Source organism: Sus scrofa, chromosome 18 (genome assembly GCF_000003025.6).
Source record: "Sus scrofa isolate TJ Tabasco breed Duroc chromosome 18, Sscrofa11.1, whole genome shotgun sequence".
NCBI lineage: Eukaryota > Metazoa > Chordata > Mammalia > Artiodactyla > Suidae > Sus > Sus scrofa.
In genome coordinates this window covers 45,416,308-45,439,935 of record NC_010460.4, presented here as the reverse complement: position 1 = coordinate 45,439,935, position 23,628 = coordinate 45,416,308, and the positions used below count along the sequence as shown (strand labels likewise).

The window sequence follows — 23,628 nt, the reverse complement described above, 5'->3', positions numbered from 1 at the left end:
CTGATGGTGGCATTTGAGGGCTTCCCCCGCCACCTACACTCGGCCAAGGATTTTAGAGTAGCAGTACTTTATCAGGCATTTAACCAATTAATTGTTTGGGGGTCATTTCCTTGTAGTAGTTTCTGCTAGCGAAGCCAACCCAGGCATAAGAATTGAAATTCACATTCAGATGAGACATGAATTTTAACCAGGATTGTGCAAGAGGCCTAAAGATTAAAATCCTCCAAATTAAAAAATAAAAAAAGTAAGCACTCTAAAAACAATAACTTCTGCAGGGATCTTTTCTTTTACCTGAAAAAGGTAGCTAAGAGGTGTCTGTGATCCTTGAAGCTGACATGTTTCTAAGGTGTGGCACGTTTTAAACCAAGAGCACTATAACCAGGCTTTTCTCAAAGAGACTCAGAACTGTCTTGGTGAGCAGTAGAGCAGCGATCCGTTTTGTTCATTTCACCCGCCCAGATGTGCTGAAGTGTGCACTGCTGTAACAGCAGTCACCACAGTTGTTCCCTTTCCTCTCTTCTCATCTGGCACACCCCCATTTGGCTTCAAGCTCTTGGCCAGAGTGAAAACTTTACACATCGCACAGCGGAAGCAATCTGATCACTTCCACGAAGGCAGTGTTTGGGAAAGATTTGCTTCTGCCGCTGAAAGTACCTGGCACCAGCAAATCCAGTCTATCCAGCCAACGGGAATAGAGTGGGATGATCTTAAGGGGCCCTGCAAGGGTCTACATTCTGCGTAGCTGAATGAGCTTCTTTCTAGAGTTACAAGAAAAACCTGGGGGGAAAAAAAATTCTCTCTCTCTCTCCTCTGTTTCCCCACACGGATTATGCGAAGATCAATGCACAGACAAGAAAAGTATATCCCCCGGAAAACAGATGCTAATGGCACTAACACTTAAGGTTAATATAGGTGCAGGACAAATAAAATACTGTTTAGTTCTCCAGCTGCAAAGCACACCCAGACGTGGTTCCAGTCAGCTTCCTCAAAACGCTATTCCTTCTTTTCTACTCTCCTGCCCTCCCTCCTCAGCTCGCTTCCTCTCGCCTTAGCTTTTATTCCAAATGTATTTTTAAGAGTATTTTCTGGAGAAAAGAAGTCTGTCGGAGTGATCTTCCGTGGTCTGGCATTTGTCGATTCCACCTTCCCGCTCAAAAGGCATACACGTCACAGTTTATCCACCCAGAGATTGTACCACTCGCTTACATTCAGTGTAGGGTTAACAATAAACCATAATGAACAAGTTTTAACGATGGGAACATTTTCATGGTACCAATAAGCATTTTCTCACTGGTGGAGGGGTAAGGGAATCCTTTTTTTTTTTTTCCCCAGAAGATTTCCACTTCCTTTTTTTTTCCCTTCCCAGCTCTTTGCATTTCGTGGGTGACAGTTTCAGAAAAAGCAGTCTGTGCTTGAAAATTGCAAAGTACATTTTGCAAGAAGTGCCTGTGTTTGCCCTTTTCCTCCCACACTTCAGGGATCACGATGGGTACTAAAGAGGACACAAACTGGCCAATCACAATCACAGAGTTCAGATAAAGGAAGTTTCCTGCCCCCTTCCCTCCCCTTGGAAGGTATGATGGAACACTGGAAACGTGCTACGTTATTTCTTAAAGGTCCACTGATGAGTGCTGAGCTTCTTCACTTTGTGACGAAGCCACAAACAGACTCCTGGTGCTCCAGCAGCTAAGGTGTGGGTGTTCCAATAATCTATGCCTATTTACCTGCTGCTATTCCCTCAGAATGGGAGCGATCATTCAAGATGAAATACAGCATATATTACTCTTGAAAAGAGGAATTTTCTATCCTTTCCTTCGTAATTGAGGTCATTCAACCACTAGGGTTCACCTGGAGTCCATACGGTGATACACGCGGCGCTCCGAGCCGTTTTATCTTTTGTGCTGATAGTCAAGATCGCAGCTCTAACACCGACCTCAAGCTCTGTCTGGGCAGATGACTAAGAGTGCTGCACAACGTAAACTTTTGACCCTCAACTTTTTGACCTGCAGTTGCAACCACAAAGATACACAAAGCTGGGCCTTTTCTTTCAAGGCGAAGCCCCCCACCCAACCCCGGGAGCTCAGGGACGCCCTGCTTGCCACCGCCTTTTGGAATAAGAGGGCGAATTGGATATTCTTGTGTGTTTGTGACTGTATTTCCTGCCAAATCGGCCTCCTACCTCCTTGTGTCAGCACTTCAATAGGAATGAGATTATTTTTAAATCACTCGTCATTATTTGGAGTCAAATTTGGAGTAGGACACCTCACAGAAGTAGGGGAACCTCGAAAAAAGGGAAGGCAAGAGAAGATGGGAAGAAAGCAGACGATGGGAGCTGGAGACTTTTCCTTTATTTAAAAATAAAGACGCAGCCCTAATTGTTGGGAGAGCCGGCCCAGGCAGGCAAGTTGACTGTGAACTTGTACTAAAGCGTGCTCTGCTGGCGATTCCTAGGGTGTGCAGATTTATCTTCTCTGCATTTACTTAACCCGGCAGTGAACTGCACGGGCGTCATTTGTTAGGCGATGACAGACTTCACCTCCAGCAAGGGCTGCTTCACAAAATCGCAATAATTACCCAATAACCTTCATAACAAATATTATTATTGAAAAGACCGGTTTGTGGGGAGGGGGCCCGGTGGGAGAAAGGCAGCTTCCTTTGTGGCAAAACACCAAATAAAGCAGACCCAGGCAGATCTGCCAGCCCTGGGGTTTGGAATGGCTAGGACTGTGGCTCCCCTCTCCTATGTGGGTGGGAGCCTAGGCAGACCCCCTCGGCCCTGGCTGGAAGCCCCGCGTTTATAGTGTTTATAGTTTTGTCAATGACTGGAGAGAAATTCTGCCTTAGAAGCCAGAGGGCTGGTGCCCACAATGTTGTGCACTCCCCACGGTGGGCAAACCTCAGGACAGACTCTGGAGCGAAGGTGGGGAGAGGCTTTGAAGGGCATCTTTTAAGCTAAAAGGGTTGTTTCCTCTTTAATAGCCTATCTTTCAGGATGTAATTTGCTTTCCCCTCACTAATTGTTTGGATATAATACTCTTCACATCTCAACAAATGAACATGACTCCGTTTCTGGTAGAAAATTCTGTCCTGCTCTCCCAGAGCTGCCAACAATGAAGCAGGGGAAAGAGGAGGGGGAAAAAAAGGAATCTTGGCATAATGTTGTGGAATTAGACCATGGAAACCCTAACAGACCCCTAAGTAAGTGTGACCAGAAGCAGCTTCCTATTATATTTATCGTTCAGGAAATATTGTCCCTTCAGCTTGCAGAAACAAACGGGGCCGGGACATTTCGGATGCCTTCGCCTTTTGCAAGGCAAGGAGCAAGATAGACACTTCTGCCCCCGGCTGAGGCTGGATGTCTTCATAAAGCTCTCAACGACAGAGATTTTTTTCTAAGTTCCTCTGTAAAAACAGCCCAAAAGAATGCAGAAGAAAACAAATAACTTATCTACAAAATGAGCAGATAACCAGCCACCCTCTTTACTATGCTTCCTATGAAAATAGGAAGAAAGAAAAAAAATTCTCCAATGACGCCCACATAGGTCTGACTGGATGCTGTATTTTTAAAAAGTCATTGAACTCCATGTGAGTTGGCATGCTCTCTTAAACGCTAAAGTTTTATGATGATTACAACAGACAGAAATAAGCAAGTTGACAATATTTATAGCCTGTGATTTTTTTTTAAATGCGTGGGAAAGATTCCCCATATTGTGTGATGCTGCTCCAACAGCCTTTCTGCCCATTCGCACACCCCAGGGTGGGATGTGGCCATGGAGGTGGTGTGGACACTTCCTCCAGGCGAGTTACTCAAATGAACCTGCCAGCAGCCCTCTCTCTCTTCTTTCTGCCATGAATTTTAGCCACCAAGAAATCACTCAAGCAAGATCACCAGATGAGTAACTAAAATACACCCTTAACCCAATATTTTCTAATAAAGAACCTGAAACTCAGAGCAGCAGAACAAAGACTCCACAATTCACACACACACACACACACACACACACACACACACACTAAAAGAGAACCCAAATTGGGTTTATATTCTGGTTCCCATTAAATTGGAGATGCACCTTCCTGAGCGCTGAACTACCAATGCTCGCTTTAACAGGTTACACAAAACGATTTCAGAGATTCTGCCCTGTCACTATTCAAGAACAGTGGCACTTGGGGGGGAAGGGTTCAATTTTTCAAAAAACTTCCCAGGTTTTGCTTTCTGGACTTCCAATTTTGGGGATGTCTCTTGGACTTGTGTCGAATATAGGTGGCCTCTGCACAATACACTTTGTGGAAATTCCACATCTATACTTGAACTGTTTTCACTTGAAGGACTTAGTACATATCTTTCCCTATTAGCACTTGCACAAAACTACCCAGCCAGTTCTTAGGGAGAAAAGCCTTTGGAGACAGAAGTTCTCATTTTTTTTTTTTTTTTGTTTTGTTTCATTTCTTCTTTGGAGAATTTGGCTTAGCTCTTTATACGGGATGGGCGGAATCTGCTAGATCCCTTGTGGGTACCCATCCAGAGAAAGACCTCAGGACAGGCCACAGTATCCCCTGCCACAACTTTGCCACGAAGAATATAGGGGACTGGGCCAGATGGGGTGGCTGAGACCAAGTGGGAATTGTACCCAGGAAAAATTTACTTCACCTTACTTCACCCGTTGGTGCAATACTGGGAACTGTTTTGGAAATCATAGATTATGTAAATTTCCTGGGATCAAACAGAAAGAGCAGCTAACAAAAGAAAGCCGGAAGTCTCCTACTGACAAACGACCAATTTCTTCCCTAAACTACCCTTTATGATGTGTGAGGGAAAACAACCTAATGGCTCTGGGGACTTTTAAGTTGGGCATTGAAGACACCTCGAGTTCCCCCCAAACTTTAGGGCACAGTTTGGGAGAGAGAATTTGTCTGTATATGGCGGGGGAATAAGTTTCTCTCATCTTGAGTGTTATCTAGGGGGATGCCTGAGGTGCCTCTTGAGGGTCCTGTGCGGAGACGTTCTAATTCTACAAAGGAGGAGAGGAAAAGGGAAGGAGAGAGGGAGAAGAAAGGCCAGGCGGAAGAAAAGAAAGCGCTGGAACTCCTTTCATTTAGCCTAGGGATTCAAAGACTAAAGTTAAATCCGGCCATAAAGTTTATTGCTTCAGACTCACAGGCGGGTGAGAACAGTCCCACCGAAATAAAAAGAACGTGCAGGCAGACAAGGTTCAGGGCCTGGTCCCCGGCGCGGGGGAGGGGTGCTCAGCCCTCCCCCCTCCCCCAGGTGGGGACCCGCGGTCCCCAGCGCCCCGCGGGCTCCAGCGGCCTGGGCTCGGCCTGGCAACCCAGGGGCTCTGCCTGGAGGTGCGGCCCGCGCCCGCCAGCCTCTGCCACCCTCCGGTTCTCCCGAGCCAGCCTGCGACCCGGCCCCGAAGGCTGCCGCCTCGACTCAGGGCTGCCAAATGACCCCGGCCCGAGAAGACGTATGGCCACAGCCCCGTAAGGAATCCCGCCAGCGTCCGCCTCGGCCCTGCCCGGGCCTTTCTTTCAAAGTCCCCAGCGCAGCGCGGCCTCGGCGCCCGCGGCCGGCGCCCACCCCCACCCCCGGCTCCCAGCACCCCCCCCCCGCCCCGCGCCCCACCCAGGGCCCCGCTGACCCCGCAGAGCCCCGACCCGCCAGCCCGGGGATGGGGCGGCCCGGCCCAGGCTCCGCACGCAGGCCCACTCGCACACAAAAATCATCTTTTTGCACGGCGGCGAGAGCAGCGGAAGTCATTAACATCCGCGGTGGTGCAGCAATTAAAGTTAGGCCTAAGGATGCGGCGCGGCCACAGGCGCTCTGCACCGCGGTGCCTCCGAAAGCTGGCTCGTGGTGCTGCTAATCTGGGCACAGGGAAAGTTTGCTCTTCCCTTTGGAATTCCGAGGCGACCTCACCGTTACAGAACCACAGAAACACATACACGCACACAGATCGCGAGAAACAAAGTTTTCAGAGTACAAATCAACTTGAAAGCGCTCAGGGGGCGAGCTTACCTTAACTCGGAGGGAGCCATTTTTCAGAGAGTTTTGAGAACTTGTGGGTTGGACACTTCTGGACCTAAAATTGACAATTTGAATGACCAGGCGGCACACGTAGCCTGCAAAAGAGTCAAATGGAGTCCAGCGTCAGTGAGATTATATGTTATGTGGTATATAATGTTGGATGTCAACTCCCCAAAACCATAAAACTTACTTTAATGGCCCCACGTGACGTTTTATAGCCAGTGAGCCGATCTGTCTGTGCTATGGATGATTTTACGATCTAATTCATAGACAAAACCCTATTCATTTGGCACCCAAATGTCATATAGCCGGAACTGGGGCTTATAAAGTTTACTGTTTTATAACTTTTAAAAGGAAAGAAGGCATCAGTGTAAGCAGTCGGTAAATGTGCAAATCTCTAGTTGCGCTTTAGCTGCTCTGAGGAGTTTCCCAATCAAGCTAGGATGGGGTAAGTACCTTCCATTTGTAGCAAATTAATTGTAGCAAAAGAAGCCAACTGGGTTCAGGAGGGCGAGGAGCGGGAAAGGGTGCCTGGGTGGGTTAAGGGCAGAGGGTTGGGGGCCACAACTTGACATAGCATCCTCTTCAGCAAGTGGAGGCCTAGGATTGCCTAAGAAGAGAGGCAGCATCTGTGTGGGCCCTGAGTGCCGCTAACAAGGCCCTGGGCTGGGCTGCTGCTCCTTTCTTTCTCTCTCTTCCCTTTTTTTTTTTTTTTTTTTTTTTTTTAAACCCAGCAAGTTAACTCGGTTTCCTCAGAGATGGGCAGGTGGGACTGAGGCTTTGGAACCACCTACAGCTTTTCCACCTCCTGGCCTGAACTCTCTACTGGGGCAGAGTTAGGAGGTCGTGGGTCAGGGCATCAGTTTGAGGTTCCTTTGCACAGGCAAGCTGCTCAGGTAGCCTCAGACTCACTGCCTCCCCACACTGGACAGACAGACAGAAGAGCAGAAAGAGCCGCTTGCTATTTGGCACAAACCAGACTAAGAGAGCTTACAATAGAAAGTTTATTTTTTGTTTCCAGTCAGTATTTTTTCCTTAAAAACAAATACAAAAAAAAAAAAAAAAGCTGATCACAGTTTGCTTTAACAGCCAGACTTGGACAATATTTGTAACTTTGTTCACAAAAACATACATCACTGAAGCTGCGCTTATAAGAGCCACTTCCAGAGTTCGTGCAAAGGGTCCTACAAAGGCACGCAGGGACACACCGCTCGGAGTCACAGTTTTCGCCACAGAGTCACTAGTCACTACACGTCGAACAAGTTAAGTTGTGTCTCATCAAGTCACCTCTACAACAGCATTAATTACACAAGGAATATAGGTAGTTTGAATAAAAATATCTTTAACAGCTTGGAGCTATTGAGACAGGAACACTTCCACTCACATGCACAGTTAAACAACTGGAGTGCAACACACAACATTGGCACTAAACGAGGTCGAAGGGGGACTTTTTTGTGTGTTTTTTTTTCTCTTTTCTTTTCTGTTATAGTTACTTCAAGTAACACAGCTTGCTTCATATAAATAAGTTAAAACATCTATTTTTTTTTTTCAAGACAAAGCCATTCAGGACAAAGAGATGAACAGAAAGCAGATCTACTTATACAGGCGCTATAATGGCAATAAACAGGCTCATGATTAAAAGATGAATTAGGGCAACGAGAACAGGGCTTCTTCACAGAAGGAACACAAGGGAGTTTCAGAAAGTCACCTTAGTACTGACACTACGCGGGAGCCGCTAATACTGCTCAGTACTTTAAACGCTCAAAGACTCAGGGGCGGAAGGCCCCTCCCGCCGCCGCCATGCTCATGCTTTTCAGCTTATTATCTTTTTTCCACTTCATTCTCCGGTTTTGGAACCAGATTTTAATTTGTCTCTCGGAGAGGCAAAGAGCATGTGCTATTTCAATCCTTCTTCGGCGGGTCAGGTAGCGGTTGAAGTGGAACTCCTTCTCCAGCTCCAGGGTCTGGTAGCGCGTGTAGGCCGTGCGGGCCCTTTTGCCTTCAGGGCCGCCTATGTTGTCTGCAACAGAAAGTCAGCGATTTAGCTTCCAGCTCCTCAGCCTCTGGCTACCATGGGCGGCCAGCTGGACCAGCCGGGGTCCTGAGCAGGGCACTGGGGAGAAAAGCTCAACAAGTCCTCCCTCCTCCTCCTCCTCCTCCTCCTCCTCGCCCGCCCACCCCTCCTGAATTTCCTTCCCTCTTCCTCTCTAGAGAGAAAACAATACGATTTGGACTCTGGGAACAATCGGTCCATCTGAGGCTGGAGCCGCGTCCCCCGGAGGATCGCCCGGCTTTCCCTCGCCTCTCTCTTGCCCTCTGGCCCTGCCCCTGTAGCCCCGAGGCGGGGCACAGCCCTCCCAGACTGCCCACCACTGTGAAACCCACCAAAGCAAGGCCCTTTGCTGAGCGCCCCGCTGGCCTCCGGGGTCGCTCTCCCTTCAAGTTCCAGCCCCGAGAGCCGCGTCCGGTTCCAGCCTGCACGCTTGGGGCGCCCGCTTTCTTTTTCTTCCCTTTCCTTCCCTGCTCTCCCTCCTGTCCCCAAACTTCAGAATCCCGCCGGCTCTCGCCTCGATGACCCCCCGCCCCACAAGCCCCTTTTCGGGGACTCCAATTAGTAACGCTGTTTCCCCAGCGTAGCCCTCTTCATAAATTATCCGCCCTGACAAGCCCGATTCACGGCCCCTACTGCCATCCTCTACCTCTCTGCGCCCTACTCGGCTGGCCTGACCCGTGAGCGCGTTCCGAGGCGCTGGGGTTCAATGTGGGGCTTTTTTCCTTCCCCCTCCCTCTTTCAACGTCTAAACTTGCCTGGCCAGCGGCCCCTTCCCCCTATTTGCGAGCGCTGGGCGCTGCCGAGAAGAGGAGGAGGAAGAAGGGAGGCAGGGGAAGGAGGACGGCGGGGAAAGGTTCCATAGGGCTGGGAGAGGCGAGACCAGGAGAGGGACGGGGAGAGAGAGGGCGGTAAAGGAGAGAGGGGGGGACCGAGAGCCGCGCCCCCGCGGCCGCGTGGATTTAGAAAAAGGCTGGCTTTACCATGACTTATGTGCAGCTTGCGCATCCAGGGGTAGATCTGGGGTTGGGCGGGCGGCGCCGGGCTCGGCTCGCTCTGCGCGCTCGCCTGCTCGCTGCTGGCGGGGGCGTCCTCCTCGGCTCCGGACGCCGTGCCAACCCCCTCTCTGCTGCTGATGTGGGTGCTGCCGGCGTTGGCCGAGGCGCCGCTGGAGTTGCCCAGGGAGTTTTTCCCGCCGTGGTGGCTGTCGCTGCCGGGCGAGGGGGCCACGGCGGAGCAGGGCAGCGGGTCGGGCGGAGGCGAGTGCGTGGACGTGGCCGGCTGGCTGTACCTGGGCTCGGTGGGCGCCGCGCTGGCGCCCGCCGCGTAGCTGCGGGCGCGCTCCCCGGAGCCAAAGTGGCCGGAGCCCGAGCGGCCGACGCTGAGATCCATGCCATTGTAGCCGTAGCCGTACCTGCCGGAGTGCATGCTCGCCGAGTCCCTGAATTGCTCGCTCACGGAACTATGATCTCCATAATTATGCAACTGGTAGTCCGGGCCATTTGGATAGCGACCGCAAAATGAGTTTACAAAATAAGAGCTCATTTGTTTTTTGATATGTGTGCTTGATTTGTGGCTCGCGGTCGTTTGTGCGTCTATAGCACCCTTGCACAATTTATGATGAATTATGGAAATGACTGGGACATGTACTTGGTTCCCTCCTACGTAGGCACCCAAATATGGGGTACGACTTCGAATCACGTGCTTTTGTTGTCCAGTCGTAAATCCTGCCTGATGACCTCTAGAGGTAAACTCGTGCACTAATGGGGGAGTTGGGTGGAGGCGAGAGGGGTGGCGCGCGCGCCCCAGGCGCGTGCCCGCCGCCCGCCGCCGCCGTTCAGTCGGACTCGAGCGCCACCCGCTGGAGGCAGGGCGCATCGCCCCGCTTCCGACCCGGGGCTGCAAGGGCCGGGGTCGAATTGAGGTTACAGCCCATTATGGCAAAATTATTGCATTTCCCTCGCAGTTCCATTAGGATGTACCAATTGTGAGGCCGTCAGCTGCCGATCGCGTGCCCGGCGAGGCTGCAGAGGATTGGGAGGAGATGGTGACTTGGATTTTATTTACAACAACTTTATTTCCCCGCTGTGCAGCCCCTCTTATTTTTGTGTCGAGGTTGGGGTCAGTTCTGCCCGTCGTGCCGGCAGCTCTGAAATTTGAAAATACAGATATCACCTTCGGGGAAGGGGGGAGGCCATTGAGCCAATTGGAGAAATAAATCCTGCCAGCAGCAGCTACAATTACGGCTCTGTTTTTGCGAGCGCATAAGGGACAGTGTCCCTGCCGCTCTTAAATGACAGGCGTCTATTAAAGATAGCTTTTGTGTAGTGTTTCTCCGAGGCGAGGTCAAATTCCATACACTTTTATAACCGGGGTCGATTTTTCTTTCGTGTAAATACGGTTTTCGTGTCATTAGTTTGCTATTTTATTTGCTTTAAGTATCCAGCCTGGAGAATCTTCACCACCCGGTCCCTTTCCTCGAGCCAACCCGGCCCCAAGTCGGAGGATTCTCGGTGAACCCAGCGAGTGGGCCCAGGCTCCCCGCAGCCTCGGAAGCTGCTTAGGGGCGAGAGATCCATGGGTCGAGCTATTAGGGTCTTGCTTAGACCTCCAAGAGTAAAACGAGGGCGCTAACGAAAGCATGTTGCGGCAGTGTCTAGTATCTCCGTAGTTAGCCTCCTGGGTTCTGTAAGATGAAAGTAAGTCATAAATACAGCCTAAAGGCACGGGGGGTGGGCTCGGTCTCCCCGCCGAAGGCCAGGCAACGCAGGCGCCCCTGGCACGTTTGGAAACCAGGACTCTGGCCGCTCCCTTAGCCCAGGGCCCCCTCCTTAGGTCCTGAAAGCTGTTGTGGTGGCAGCGCCCGCACTGTCAGAGGCAGGGAGCCGGGATCCGGAGCTCGGAGCCTTCGGGAGCCCAGTCGTTCCCAGGGCTGTAAAGTTCCACCCGCGCCCAGGTTGGCTCGGCTGCGCTGAGGCTGCTTCTCTTCCACGGACGGTTGCGCGCGGGGCCGAGAGACTAGCTCTCTCCCGCCCTCTTTGTTCCTCGCGCTCCTTCCTGCCTGGGGGCGGCCTAGGAGGCCACGGCAGTGCTGGGGCCCCAGCCCTGAGGCCCCCTCTTTCCAGTGGTCCGAGGTGATGTGGCGATGCCCTCCGGGACTTGGTGGCGAGGAACCGAGGCGGAAGCGCCCAGCCTCTAAAAGGGGCTCGGCCCGAGGGTTCTTTCCTCTCCCGCGCCCCGGCGCCCCGAGCTCAGAGGCGTGCAGAGGCGCTGACACGAGAGCGGGGGACGGATTCGGGGCGCGCCCTGAGATCTGGAGCCGGCTTGGGCAGCCTTGGCGAGCGGGGCTGCGTGTGCAGTGCGCCCCGCTCCACCGCTGGGATTGGCTGTGTGTGGTTTGGTTTTGTTTTGTTTCCTTGTACGAAATAAATGCTCAGACCTTTGCAAAGCGCCGGGTTCCCCTGAAGCTGCGGAAGCCCCCCGGATGGGAGCAGGCGGGAAGAAAAGTTGGGGAGCAGGCGAAGGCAAGGGGGCAAAGCCAAGGGAGGTTGCGGCGCGGGCCTGGTCCCTGCCCAGGCGTCTACTCGCCCGCCTTTGCCTCAGCGTCCTCCCCGCTGGGCTGTGTGGAATTGATGAGTTTATTTTCCTTCTTCCACTTCATGCGGCGGTTCTGGAACCAGATCTTGATCTGGCGCTCGGTGAGGCAGAGCGCGTTGGCGATCTCGATGCGGCGGCGCCGCGTCAGGTAGCGGTTGAAGTGGAACTCCTTCTCCAGCTCCAGCGTCTGGTAGCGGGTGTAGGTCTGGCGGCCTCGGCGCCCGTGACTCCCGTACACAGCACCTGCGGGCAGAAACGGCCGGGAGCCGGTAAGCCAGGAGCTGGGCCATCTCACCAGCCCTGTGCCCCGCACCCCGGGCCTCGGAGCTGGAAGCCACCCGCCTGTCCCACTCTGTCTGGGGCCGAAAGCTGGGCTGCATGGGAGAGGATTATTTCATACCAAGCGAGATGGTTTCCACCAAAAACGACCTGGGTGGGAAATTATTGTTTGTGAAAAATCTGCTCTGTAATAAATACATTCCAAGCAAAAGAATATAACCGCATTCTTAACCAGGGGTCCCTAAGTCTGTTTTGTGGGAGGGTAGTGTGTGTGTGTGTCTGGGAGTGGTGGGAGTGGAACCCCGTGAGTAGAGCAGACACTCGGGTTTCACACACAGACCTCTGTGTAGATGTTACTGTGGCCAGTCACGTCAGGACACAACATGCTTTTGGGAAATTTTGAAATGGTCAGCCCTCTCAGATCTTTGCAGAGGCTTCCCTGTGGTATGGCCCTTCTGAGAAATACAGAGCTCTTGAAAACACAAGTGGATTTTAAAGCAAAACACCATACATTTAAAAATCTGCATCAGGCTCTGTCCTTCTCCAAGGATCCCCTGTGGAGTTTTTGGAAGCCAGGGGCAAAGAGATGGAGCTATGAGCCATCTGGGGTTTCTGGAATGTCGGACTGGGTAGGGCTATCTGTTCTGGTGCCAAAGGAACCCATGGGTGGGGGTCTCCCCCCAAGCTGGGCGTGTGAGACTAAGGCAGGGCCTCAGAAGGAGGCAGAAGTTGGCTCTGAGTGAGCAGTTGAGTGGAAGGGGGGAGGGGAGGGGGAAGAGAGAGGAAAAATCCTGAGGCTACGGATGTGGCCCTCCAAGGCTTGGGGAGACACTGCAAGGGGCCAAATGAGGGCCTTCAGCTGGGTGGGATTCCGAAAGGCAGAAAGGTGAGGGGTTGGGAGGTAAATCAGGATGGGAGAGAAGGCCATCATGGTTTGGGGATCTGAGCCGGGTGTTACCAGGGTGCAGTGTGGGCAGGCGCTCTCTCCCATCCAGCCTTGCTCTCTCTTCAGGTTGCCCCTGTCCCTGGGTCTCACACAGCCTGGCAATGGCCCCCCCATGCTCCCCTAAGGTGTCACCTTACATGGACACTAGTGCCCTGCCTTCATTCTGCCACAGCTTGATTGCCCCATCGGGAATGGGTTGTTTTTTTTTTTTTTTTTTAATTTCCTTTTTAAAAGCCAAGAAACTTTGTTCACTCTTTCCTCCTTTCTATTTCCTCTTTCTACTCTGCCTCCTCCTTCCTTCCTTCCTTCTTTCCCTGCCTCGTTCCCCCTCTCCCTCTGCTCTCATGAGGGGCTGCAAGGAAACACCTTACCCGCGCAGGAGTTCATCCGCTGCATCCAGGGGTAAACGGGGCTCGTGTACTTCCGGTCGGTGCCTTCGTCATGGAGGCCTTTGCCCGGCCCGCTGCTGCTGTCGGGTTTGAACTGCTGCTCGGGAGAAAAGTGCAGGTAGTCCCCGGGGCCCCTCTGCTTGCCACTGCCCGAGGGCGAGGCGCCACTGAGGTCCTTATCAGAATAGAAACACGAGGCCCCGTACTCGTAGGACGCCCGGTTGCAGGCCAGGACCGAGTTGGACTGTTGGTAGAAACAAGGTGAGGTGTACGTCTTGTCCGGGAGGCTCGACGCCCCGTACGAGGCCGGGAAGGGCCTCAGCGCGTCATAGCCGGCCGGGTAGAGGGGCAGCTGGCCCAAGAAGGAGTCCTGGCCGCTGGGCAGGCTCCCGGGGAAAGTGGGATTCACAAAATAGGAACTCATTTGCGCGCCCCTCTGCAGGACTGTGATTTGTTGTGTATTAGTACATCTGGCTATAACTATTAGTAGTCATCGAACTGGTTTGTTTCTGGATGGCCGAACGCCAAAAGCGACAGCAGCAAATCGCACCAGCTGACGCGGCGGCGGCCAATGGGAGCGAGCGCCGGAGCCCGCTCCCCGGGGACCGCGGCGACCGAGGCAGCAAAGTTACAAACAGCCCCCAGCCCGCCCGCCCGCCGCCCGCCCGGCAGATTAATGGGCGCGCACAGCCAGCCGGCCCAGCTCGCTCCCCGAACGCCGGCGGCGGGCACGGCCCGGGCCGGGGCCGGCGGATCGGGCCGGGGTAGGGGCACCGGCGTCCCGGCCGCCGCAGAGGCCCGGCCAGGCCCGCTCTCTCCTCCTCCCCTTTTGCCTTGTGGGATTTGGCTGGGTTTTCCTCTCCAAACAGGAAACCTGACAGCCCCGCGCCCCGGAGGGGCGGTGACAAGGATGGCTGGGCTCCGGCGGGCCTGCCCTCGCGGCAGGGCCCCGAGGGCGCCCCTCCCCCTGCACTCCCCTACCCTTGGGTGCCGGTTCCGGAGCTGGGGAAGGGCTCTGAGAAACCAGGCCTTCACGCCCCGCTCCTCACTCCGGAGCCCTCGCAGGGCTCCCTCCTTTCTCTCTGTCCTCACTCCCACCAAGGGCCTGAGCCTCGCCTCCGAGAGGAGGAAGGCTCACCTCGAGCTGACCAGGAGCGGGACGAGGCTGGTCTCTTCCCCCACTGGCCCCCTCCTCCTACATAAAACAGGTCTCCTTTGAGTCTCCATGGGCCTCCTTCCAATGGCCAGCGATTGCCTGGCCTCAAAGCATCCCCTACAAGCTGTGTGCCCCACTCCCGCTCCCTCTGAACCCAGGAACAAGAGGCCAGAAACCACAGATTTCAACAAGAAAGGGACCCACAGAGGAGTGGCTGTGAGACAGAGCTCCGAAGCCACCCTTGGGACCTGCTCCCCTCGCCCAGCTCCCTGGACTCGCCCTCGGCCATCCCGATCCGCTGAGAGATGAGACAGATCCAGATATGGCACCTCTGTCCTCATTTTAGAGGTGCTAGTGACCCAGAGACACTGGCCCAGCCCCACATAGAGGGCAGCTCCGCGGGCCCAAGGCTGCAGGGGATAATTGATGCACTTGGTTTCTGGGTCACCCATCCATGGGCGCTGTCCTGGGATATCCCCCTTTCCTGCCTTTTCTGGGACTTCTGGGGGGACTTGCCACCTAGAGTTGTTCCAGAACCAGAAGCAGTTGTCTCAGCAGCTCCAGAAATTGTCTGAATTGCTTTTACCGCAATACCAGGCCTGGCCTTCCCCACACTGGACAAGAAGCCTGTCCTGGGCTGCTCTCTCTTGCCTGAGAGGTGTGCCTTCAAGATAGTTGACATTTACAGCACACGTATCAATCTCATTTTATAAAATGTGATATTTTTCCAAAGGCATTTTTACAACTGTATTTGTTGGGCTTGTAAAAGTCCTTGAATCAGCTTTAAAATCCTCAATTCCGTGGAGCTTGAAGAAAGACTATTTATGATTTGGCTGAATTTCCGGAGGGTGTTTATAAGATCTGTAAAGCTGGCGAATGAAAGTGATGGGGTTCAGAACTTGGGGAGAAGTGTCAAGGCCCCCCTAAGAATCTGGCAATGACTTCCTTACTTCCTTAGTCTCTTTTTTGCTTTTTAATTTTCCCCCCTTAATTTCCCCCAAGGGGAAAAATTGGGAAAGGACCTGCATATGGTTGGCCTCCCCAGAGACTATTGTGCATCCTCAAAAGCGGCCGCTGCCCACCCAATGGCTAAGGCACCCAGAAGCTTTCTGCCCGCACCCCAATCCCAACCAATCCAAGGCGCGAAAGTTTCTCCTTTGCATATATAATAAGGGCCTGGGAGGAAAGGATATGATTTTAAATTGTCATCGAATTTCTTCAGAGAAAGGATCTGATAGGTGAAAATGAAAACTCAAGAGTCAAAAAATCAAAAAGGTAATTTTTAAAAAGCTATGTTAGAAAAAATTATGTTTGAGTTATTGTTTCTTAAATAAGACCATCAGGTGACAGTGATTTCAAGCAAGTTATTATCACGTAAGATGAAAATAATCGTTTGGAAACATTGATAAATGCTGAGGTTTATAATTTCTGCTTCATTCCTCCAGGACCCACACAGCGTTGGGGCTGGTGGCAGTTTACCACAATTATTAGTATTTGTTATGGTTCGACCTGGATTCTTGATGTAATCATTGTCTGAGTCAATGAAAGAATTTGATTTATCAGCTAAAAGCAAAAAAAAATTATATTTCCAGTTTGGCACTAAGGTGGAAATATTTATATTAAATTGAAATCCATATGTGTTAGCCAAGGTTGATACATATCATGTTGGCAGCTGCCCAATTTATTTCTTCAACCAGCATTAGGTGTGTGTGTGTGTGTATATATATATATATAGAAAGAGAGAGAGAGAGAGGCTCATTCAGACAAGAACAGACGCGTAGACGCCCCAGACGCTGGAGGGAGCCTCTCCTGAGAAGGTGAGAATGGCCCGCAGGGCTCTCTTCTCCATCAAAGCCACATAGAAAGTCCACTTACCTTTCAGCCGCTCTTCAAGGGGGACGGGATGGCAAGGGGCAGGGTGCCCACAGTTGGCCCTTTCCCTGGGCTGCCCACTGAGTTCCTCGCCCTCCTCCAGCCTGGAGTGCGGCCTGCTGGTGCACATGGGGGGCCTTGCAGGCCGCCCCCTCCGCCAGGATCGCTGGCCCAGGCCAGAGCCCATGGCACACAGGTGCGGCCTCGGGCTGTCACAGGCCCTCGCCTGGAGCCCAAGCCCGCCTTCCTTGCCACAGCCGATCCTCCTCCGGGCCAGCCAGGACTGCAGGCCTCAGGACTACGAGCGCTCTCTCCGGTTTCAAAATCCCAAAGCGGGCTCGTTTCCCCACGCAGCGTGCGCCCCGGGGCGCCTCGGGACGCGCAGTTTGGACAGAAGCAGCCATGACGTGCCAGGCGGCCTGTGCAACCAGTCTCCATGGTGCCGGGGTGGGGGCAGGACCCGGGTCCAGTCGGGCGTCCAGCTCCCGTCAGGGGTGGCCCAGGCGGAGCGCTTCCCCGCCAGTCAGGCCCGGAAGGCCGCCCCTCAGGTCCTCCCTCGCCCCCCTCTATTCGGGCTGCTGGGGAATCTCTGAGGGGCCCGCGCAGCAGTCGCGCCAGGCTGCGCGGCGCGGGGCTGCGACTGGCGTCGGTCCCGGCGACGGCCACAGCGTGGCAGCAGCGAGCGCCCGGCGCGGTGGCAATAAATAATCTGCCCGCGGCAGCCGCAGTCAGGCGGCCCACGGCCCTGTGATGCAAATGCGCCGCTTTATCCGCCCCAGCGCACCCACCACCCCAGCGCGGGCCGGCGTCCCCAACGTCCACAGACCCTTCTTAATTTTCGAATGCATGCCAAGGCCACATCTGAAGGTGGGAAAACAGCAACCAAAACCAAAACGCAGACAAAAAGAACTCGAGCCCAGAACCTCAGGGTCATTTCTGGGCTCTGCCCCAGGAAGCTCCCGGGCCAAATCTGGCCGAGGTGCATCCAGGCCAAGTCCGGGCTGCGCCACCGCGCTTCGTCAAGCCCACGCCCGCGGCACCCTCCGCGCCTCTCGCGGGCAGCGGCCCAGTCCTCTCCCGGGAAGGGGCGCGCGGTCGCCAGCCAGCCGAGGTGGGGGTCCCCCTATCGCCCAGACTCGGTTTGCGTCCTTCTCTCAACCTTAGCCGAGGGCCCCTGCCACTCGCAATAACACCGCTACATCCTCTGCCCCGAAACTTCCCGCCGAGCAACATCCAGCCATTAACCCCATCCTCTCCTCCAACACAGAATTCCATGCACGAACCTATTCCCTCTCCCCGCGCTTCAGACACCTCTCTCATCGGAAAACCGCGTGAAGGGAAGCAGGCACTCAGCAGAGGACCCTGGCTCAATTAGTAAGTTTTTGTTTTTTGTTTTTGTTTTTTTCTTCCCCCTCATTCTACCTTTCTATCCAGAAACCAGTTTCCGCGGAACAGAAGATGCTGGGTGGAGGCCGATAAAACCCTTGTCGATGAATTCACATTGCCCTCTCCGCTTCCCACCTTCCTAGGTCAGGCACTGTCTCCAGTTATTGGGGAATACAATCGTGCCAATTGAGTCATAAATGGAAAAAAAAAAATTCCAAACCCGGGAGGCTGGCGAGGACCGCAGGCTGCAGGGCCACTTCCCTTTGGGCTCTGCGAGGTCGCTGGGGAAGGGGGAGAGAAGACCTCAGTTCTCCTGCCTGGTGCCAGGCGCTGTGCCACGGAAGGAAGGCGGGCACTCACTGCCCGGGTGAGCCCAGGAGGGAAGAGAGAGTGTGTGCGTGTGTGCGTGAGTGTGTGGGTGTTGGCGTGTGGGGGCTGTAGCGTGTGATGGGGGCGGGTGTGAAAGGGGGAGCGGGTGGGTGAGGGTATGCCCCTCTTCGGAGCCGCCCCGGGTGCCCTCTCCCTCCGCCGCCGGCGCTGCCCGCCGTTTCACCACCTTTGCCCCTGTCTCCCCACATGTCTCACCTTCAGATGACGGCTCCCAGAAGCTCCTGCCCCTCTGACAGCTGTCGCTTGGGCAGCCCGGGGAGACGAATTGTCCTCCTCCCTGGTGCTAGAGGACGCAGGAAATTAGCCAGGTTGCGAATTGCGAAGCGGCCGCCGAGGCGCCGAGACCTGGGCGCGCCCCACCTCCAGCGGGAGCGGCCGGGCCGGGCCGGGCCGGGGCCTCGCCTCGCTCGCCATCGCCGGACAAAGCGCAGCCGAGCCGGGCTGGAAGGCAGAGCTCCGAAGCAGGCAGGACGGAGCAGAGCAAAAGAATGCGGCTCTATTCTCGCAAGGGAAATTATAAAAAAGTTCATGTTCACGGTTCCCATCCACATGACCGACAGCGGCCAATGGAAGGGCCGAACAACTCATAAAGTTGTATTGCAAAGTTGTAAATTTTCATAAACAACAACGGATTTATGACCCTTTCCCCATCACTAAGAGGAGGCAGCTCTTACACCGGCGCCATCTTACCACCGAGGCCGCCCCGACTTGGGGCCGCAGGTTTTACAGACCCATTTGGGCCGGGTTTTATTAAAAGAGCAATAAGAAGCGGGCCCAACCCAAGCGGGAGACCGGAGTCGAGGTCCTCGCCCGCCGGAGCTCACACTGTTCTGCTCTGTCCCCACCGCCCTGGCCCCTTTCCCGGCCCCTCATCCTTCTCCGCATCCAGATGCCCCGACCGGCTGGGGTTTCACGGGTGGGTCTGCGGCCCTTGCCCCTTCCCATACCCCTCAGCCTCAGGGCCGGGTCCTGGGACACCCTCGCTTAGCCGGAATGCGGGGTTGGTGGTTGCATCACAGGCCCTGATTCCCGCATCCTATTCTGGGGCCGGGTTCAGGGTTTGCGGAGAATTTGGAATCAGTCGCAGGGGAATCATACCCCTTTCCAAGCCCACCCTACAGCCTTAGAGGAAAGGGTGGGTTTGGGATTCGATCAAGGAATTTTCGGAGGGTTCAGGGGGAGGCTCATAGAATATAATGTATCGATCGAACATTCGGTTTTCAAGGGATATGGAAGATATTTGATCAGACACACACACACAAACCAGACAAAAAAAATCTCTACACAGAGAAATGCACCTACACAATTATGGACACACAGGCATGTAATTGTTGACACCCCAAAACACCTGCACTCAATTATGGACACAGAAATGGACTCACGTAAAAACAGCCACAGAAATACACTTACATAAAGAGGTATACACACTTATATAAATCTACACATTAAAAAGCCACACAAAAAGAGACTCAACATACATGTATACACAACAATATGTGACACCCCACCTCACTCATCCTTCCATTTTTGTTGCTCCAAAGCCCCTTTGGCTACACGGACACAGCCAGGGCTTGCTCTCCAGGAATGCTCACCCCCTCTTCCCCAGGTCCCCCAGATGAAACAGTCCACATTTCTTTGTCATCAAGCATCTTTATTTTTCTGTTACATAAAACATGGTTAACTGGGCAAGACAGGAAGTGTACCTTCCCGTTCCTGGAAGCCCAGGCTAGAGCAGAGAGAGATGAGGCGGACACAGGACAACACAGGAGATGAAGAGCATTGGGGAGGGCAGCCCTCCCCCACCTGCTACAGAGTCAGCTCTAGACAACACACCATGCTACAAAGTCACCCCATTGACACATCCTTCCCAAGTCAAGACATTTCTTACAAATGAGCTCCAAGACTATATAAATGACAAAAAAAAAAAAATCTTGTTCAAATATACAATATTTGCCATTGTAGGAAAAGTCAGGGTGCACATATTCACCATGGCTGGACAGTAGGACACAGGGACCAGGGGAGGGGCAGGGAGGCTGGGAGCATCTCTGCAGTCCTGAAGCAAACTCAGAGCTCTGCAGCTAGCTTGGGAATGCCCCTTCCGGAAGTAGGGGGTGATGGGCCTGAACTTGGTGTGCCCAGGCCAGAGAAGGAGGGATTGTGGGTTGCAGCACTCACAATGCTTTGGAATAAATATATTATTATTCAATTTAAATAGAAGCCAATGCCCTGGTCCCCGAACCCCAGCGCCTTCTCAGCGCAGCCTCAGGGACCCCAAAGGCTGCAAGCGGGAAGCAGCAAAGGTCTAGCCGGGGGGAGGGGAGAGGGCTCGGCACTAGGTAGCAGGCGAGCCAGCCAGCGCAAAATAGGTAGTTTGGGGCTAGTAGGTAGTACTGAGAGTCAGGTCCTTGCCGGTATTGGGGAGGTGCTGGGTGTCTGCCAGTGTTGGGACGCGTCTGGGCTTCCTGGGAGTGGAGGCCCTCTGGGCTGGGCCCATAGGTAGTTTGGGGGTGCCTCTCCCCGAGGCCTGTGCTAGGTAGTATTTTAACCGTGCCAGGGCAGAGCTGGCCGGCCTGGGGTTGGGGGTGTCTGTTGGGAGGGGTCCTCTGAGGCAGAGGGGATCCCCGAGGGGACCCAGTCTAGGCGGCTGCTCAATCCAAAAAAGTTGGGAGCTGGAGTGGGGAATAGGATGGATTGGGTGCAGGTTGGGACTTTTTTTTTTTTTTAACATTTTCTTTTTTTTCCTTCCGACTTGCGTAAATAAAATCAGTCTCCAAAGACGCTTTCCCGACTGTCTGGTGCAGCCAGGGCCCCGGCTCCGGCCCTCATTCCTCCTCCTCCTCTTCGTCTTCATCCTCCTCGTCGTCGTCCTCGTCGTCGGCCTTGGCGGCGGCGGCGGCGGCGGCGGCGGCGGCGGGCACGGCGCCCTCCGGGGCGACGGCGGCGGCTGGACCCTCGTCCTTATGCTCTTTCTTCCACTTCATGCGGCGGTTCTGGAACCAGATCTTGATCTGGCGCTCGGTGAGGCAGAGCGCGTGGGCGATCTCGATGCGGCGGCGCCGCGTCAGGTAGCGGTTGAAGTGGAACTCCTTCTCCAGCTCCAGCGTCTGGTAGCGGGTGTAGGTCTGACGGCCCCGCTTTCGGTCGGGCCCTGCGAACACACAGACGGACACATGGGCACGCAGACAGACAAGCCGACGGGGACACAGACAGGACAGTGCGTGAGCCAGGCCGCCATCCCAGGGCGCGCACCTCCCTCTCGGCCCGGACCCAGGCGCGAGTTCCCCTCCGCCCCGCGCCCCCAAACTGAGCTGGGGGAGGAGCGGGCGTGCTAGAGGAAGACTCCAACTGCGGTGCCAGACGCGCAGGCAGCTCCGTGAGGAGGGAAGGCGCAGAATCTCAACTTTACAACCGCCCTTTCCAGCCGGCTAGGCTTCCACAATGTCCTGCCTCCCCCTGACAAAGGGAAATTGTAAATATAGAGTGTGGGCAAGTGGGAGCCACTGTGCTTTGGCCATTCAAAGGCGAGCCAGGCCGCCTCCCCGCCTTGCTAGGCAAGTGGGAGACCCTCTGGGGCGGCCAGCCCTCCCGAGGTGCCTTCCCTCCCCAGCAGCCCTCGCCCCCATCCCCGGACCTTCCCAGGGCACTCCTGTTCTCTGTCTTCACTCCCACCCACCCATCCATCCCCGCCTTTAAATGGTCCCTGGCACAGGGGCTGGTAAGGAGCCCTAAAGGGTTTGGCTTTCCCTGCTTTTGAGAAAGAAAAGCCGGGCTGAAAGGAAAAGGAGGAGGGAGGGAGAGAGAAGAAAGGGAGGGAGGGAGACAGGGAAGAGAACAGCGAACAAACAAACTTAATGTTGAAATTCCAAGGCAAATGGAGTTAAATAAATTTACGAGGATCGAACCCATTAATTGGGCCATAAAAAGTTTTATGAGCCTCATTTACATACAATGCTACGGGCTCTCCACGCTATGGCGCCTCGGCTCTAATTAAAACCAGAAAGCAGCGCCGCCAGGAGTCACGGGGCCGCCGGCTCGCGGCCGCCTCGCTCGGCGCTCCGCGCCCCCAGCCCCGCGCTCCAGCTCCTCGTCCGCTCGCCCACCCGGCCCGCCTAGCGGCTGCGCCTACCTGAAGACCGCATCCATGGATAAATGCGGAAATTGGCCTCGGCCGGGCCATGCAGCGCGCCGTCGTCTGCCTTGTCGCAGGCGCCTTTGGCGAGGTCACTGCAGAGCCCCGGGATGTTTTGGTCGTAGGAGGCGCAGGGCAGGTTGCCGTAGGCATCGGCGCCCAGGCCGTAGCCGGACGCGAAGGGGCTCTGATAGAGGGGGCTGTTGACATTGTACAAGCCCGGCACGGTCGAAGGGAAGGCGCCGGCGCCCGCCCCATAGCCGCTTCTCTGCGAGTTGGGCGCAAAGGAGCAAGAAGTCGGCTCGGCATTTTGGAACAGAGAAGCCCCCGCCGTATATTTGCTAAAAAGCGCGTTCACATAATACGAAGAACTCATAATTTTGACCTGTGATTTGTTGTCCGGCAGCTTTCAGTGTCGGTTTTACGAGGTAGCGTGATATATGATAACATTACACCCCCAGATTTACACCAAACCCCATTTTCTTTTGGACGGAGCTCTCCGCAGCACGTGACCGCCCACATGACCGCGTCCGCCAATCTCAGCAGCCCTCACAGGTGGTCTCGCTCGGCGGGGCCCGCGGCCGCCTAGAATGGAAGGGGAAGAGGCTCAAATATGTGGCTAACGAATCTGCCCGCGCCCGGCCGGCCGGGCGCGTCCCGCGGGAAAAGGACTCCTGAAGCTCCGAGCGGGGACTCAGGCCAACGCCACCTTGGACCCCTGGCCTGCAGATGCCCCGCGGAGCCGGCGGGGCGCAGTCCCCTCCAGCCTATTACCGAACGCTGGACCAAGCCAGCCGGCCCTCCCTGCCCTTCTTTCTGCCAGCCCAGGGAGGGTCTCCGCACCCCGCGCACCCGCCCGCCCCGCAGTGGCCCGGGGAGCAAGTCGCGGCTCTGGGCAGATCGCCTTGCCTGCGACTATCCCCTCCCGGGTCCAGTGAGCCATTGGCCAACTTAGGACTCAGATCCAGATGGGGCAGGCACAGGGTTGCTTCCAGCTGCAGCGCGAAGGCCACCGCAAACTGGAACCATGTGGTTGGAATAAAGTCGAGGTCTCTCAGCTTCCTTTCCTTAATCGGTGGTGCACTGTTTACCCGCCCTCTAGGAAGCAGTGAAATATTTATCTATTAATGAGCCTCACTTGCCAGCAGATTTATTAACATGAGGCTCCCCTCCCTCCTCCTGGGTATCGCTGCCCTGGCTGGCTGGCAGGCTCTGTGCCTTCGCTCCTGGGCACCTGGCTGGCCTCTGGCAGCCTAAGAAATGGCCAGACACTCTTTTGTCCTCCCTGCCACCCTTGGTGTCCCCCTGTGCTCAAGGGGAGCCCAGTCTCTTTTCCCTCAGCTTGTTGGCACCTGGAGGCCCACACCGCTTCAGGTACCAGTGGTGCTGAGGGGTTTCTGGTAGCCTTC

General features: G+C 54.7%; 4 protein-coding genes and 1 long non-coding RNA gene across 10 annotated transcripts in view; 1 reads left to right on the top strand and 4 right to left on the bottom strand.

Annotated features, from left to right (window-relative positions):
* Positions 1 to 18,394, bottom strand: part of HOXA3 (homeobox A3) — a 46,262-nt gene extending 27,868 nt beyond the window's left edge. For 5 of the 6 annotated variants that reach the window (XM_021079039.1, XM_021079038.1, XM_021079041.1 and 2 more), the window contains exons 1-2: positions 16,318 to 16,398; positions 6,017 to 6,120 (exon numbers count right to left, since the gene is read on the bottom strand). The gene's annotated coding sequence lies outside the window, so the exon portion shown is untranslated. Of the gene's footprint in view, positions 1 to 6,016; positions 6,121 to 16,317; positions 16,399 to 18,285 lie in introns of those variants that run through there. The other variant, XM_021079043.1, reaches the window with a different exon arrangement.
* On the bottom strand, positions 7,213 to 10,245 carry HOXA5 (homeobox A5). The gene is given in 2 exon segments (NM_001195232.1): positions 7,213 to 8,045; positions 9,059 to 10,245. Coding segments are annotated over 2 exon segments (813 nt in total). The 5' UTR covers positions 9,621 to 10,245; the 3' UTR covers positions 7,213 to 7,794.
* On the bottom strand, positions 9,989 to 16,406 carry HOXA6 (homeobox A6). The gene is made up of 2 exons (XM_005673298.3): positions 13,269 to 16,406; positions 9,989 to 11,915 (listed from the first exon to the last, which is right to left on the bottom strand). Exons 1-2 carry the CDS (start codon positions 13,708 to 13,710, stop codon positions 11,656 to 11,658), a joined length of 702 nt encoding a protein of 233 aa, XP_005673355.1. The 5' UTR covers positions 13,711 to 16,406; the 3' UTR covers positions 9,989 to 11,655.
* On the top strand, positions 17,321 to 20,872 carry LOC110257591. The gene is made up of 4 exons (XR_002340415.1): positions 17,321 to 17,425; positions 17,582 to 17,688; positions 17,844 to 19,006; positions 20,858 to 20,872. It is a non-coding gene; the product is annotated as an uncharacterized LOC110257591 (long non-coding RNA).
* On the bottom strand, positions 20,823 to 22,799 carry HOXA7 (homeobox A7). The gene is made up of 2 exons (XM_021079046.1): positions 22,217 to 22,799; positions 20,823 to 21,238 (listed from the first exon to the last, which is right to left on the bottom strand). The coding sequence occupies exons 1-2, from the start codon at positions 22,593 to 22,595 to the stop codon at positions 20,913 to 20,915; spliced, it is 705 nt and encodes a 234-aa protein (XP_020934705.1). The 5' UTR covers positions 22,596 to 22,799; the 3' UTR covers positions 20,823 to 20,912.

Coding starts and splice junctions, on each gene's coding strand:
- HOXA7 (XM_021079046.1), bottom strand. CDS start 22,595: ATGAGTTCTTCGTATTATGTGAACGCGCTTTTTAGCAAATATACGGCG. Junction 21,239..22,216: donor TCCATGGATGCGGTCTTCAG/GTAGGCGCAGCC, acceptor GTGTGTTCGCAG/GGCCCGACCGAAAGCGGGGC.
- HOXA6 (XM_005673298.3), bottom strand. CDS start 13,710: ATGAGTTCCTATTTTGTGAATCCCACTTTCCCCGGGAGCCTGCCCAGC. Junction 11,916..13,268: donor GCGGATGAACTCCTGCGCGG/GTAAGGTGTTTC, acceptor TTCTGCCCGCAG/GTGCTGTGTACGGGAGTCAC.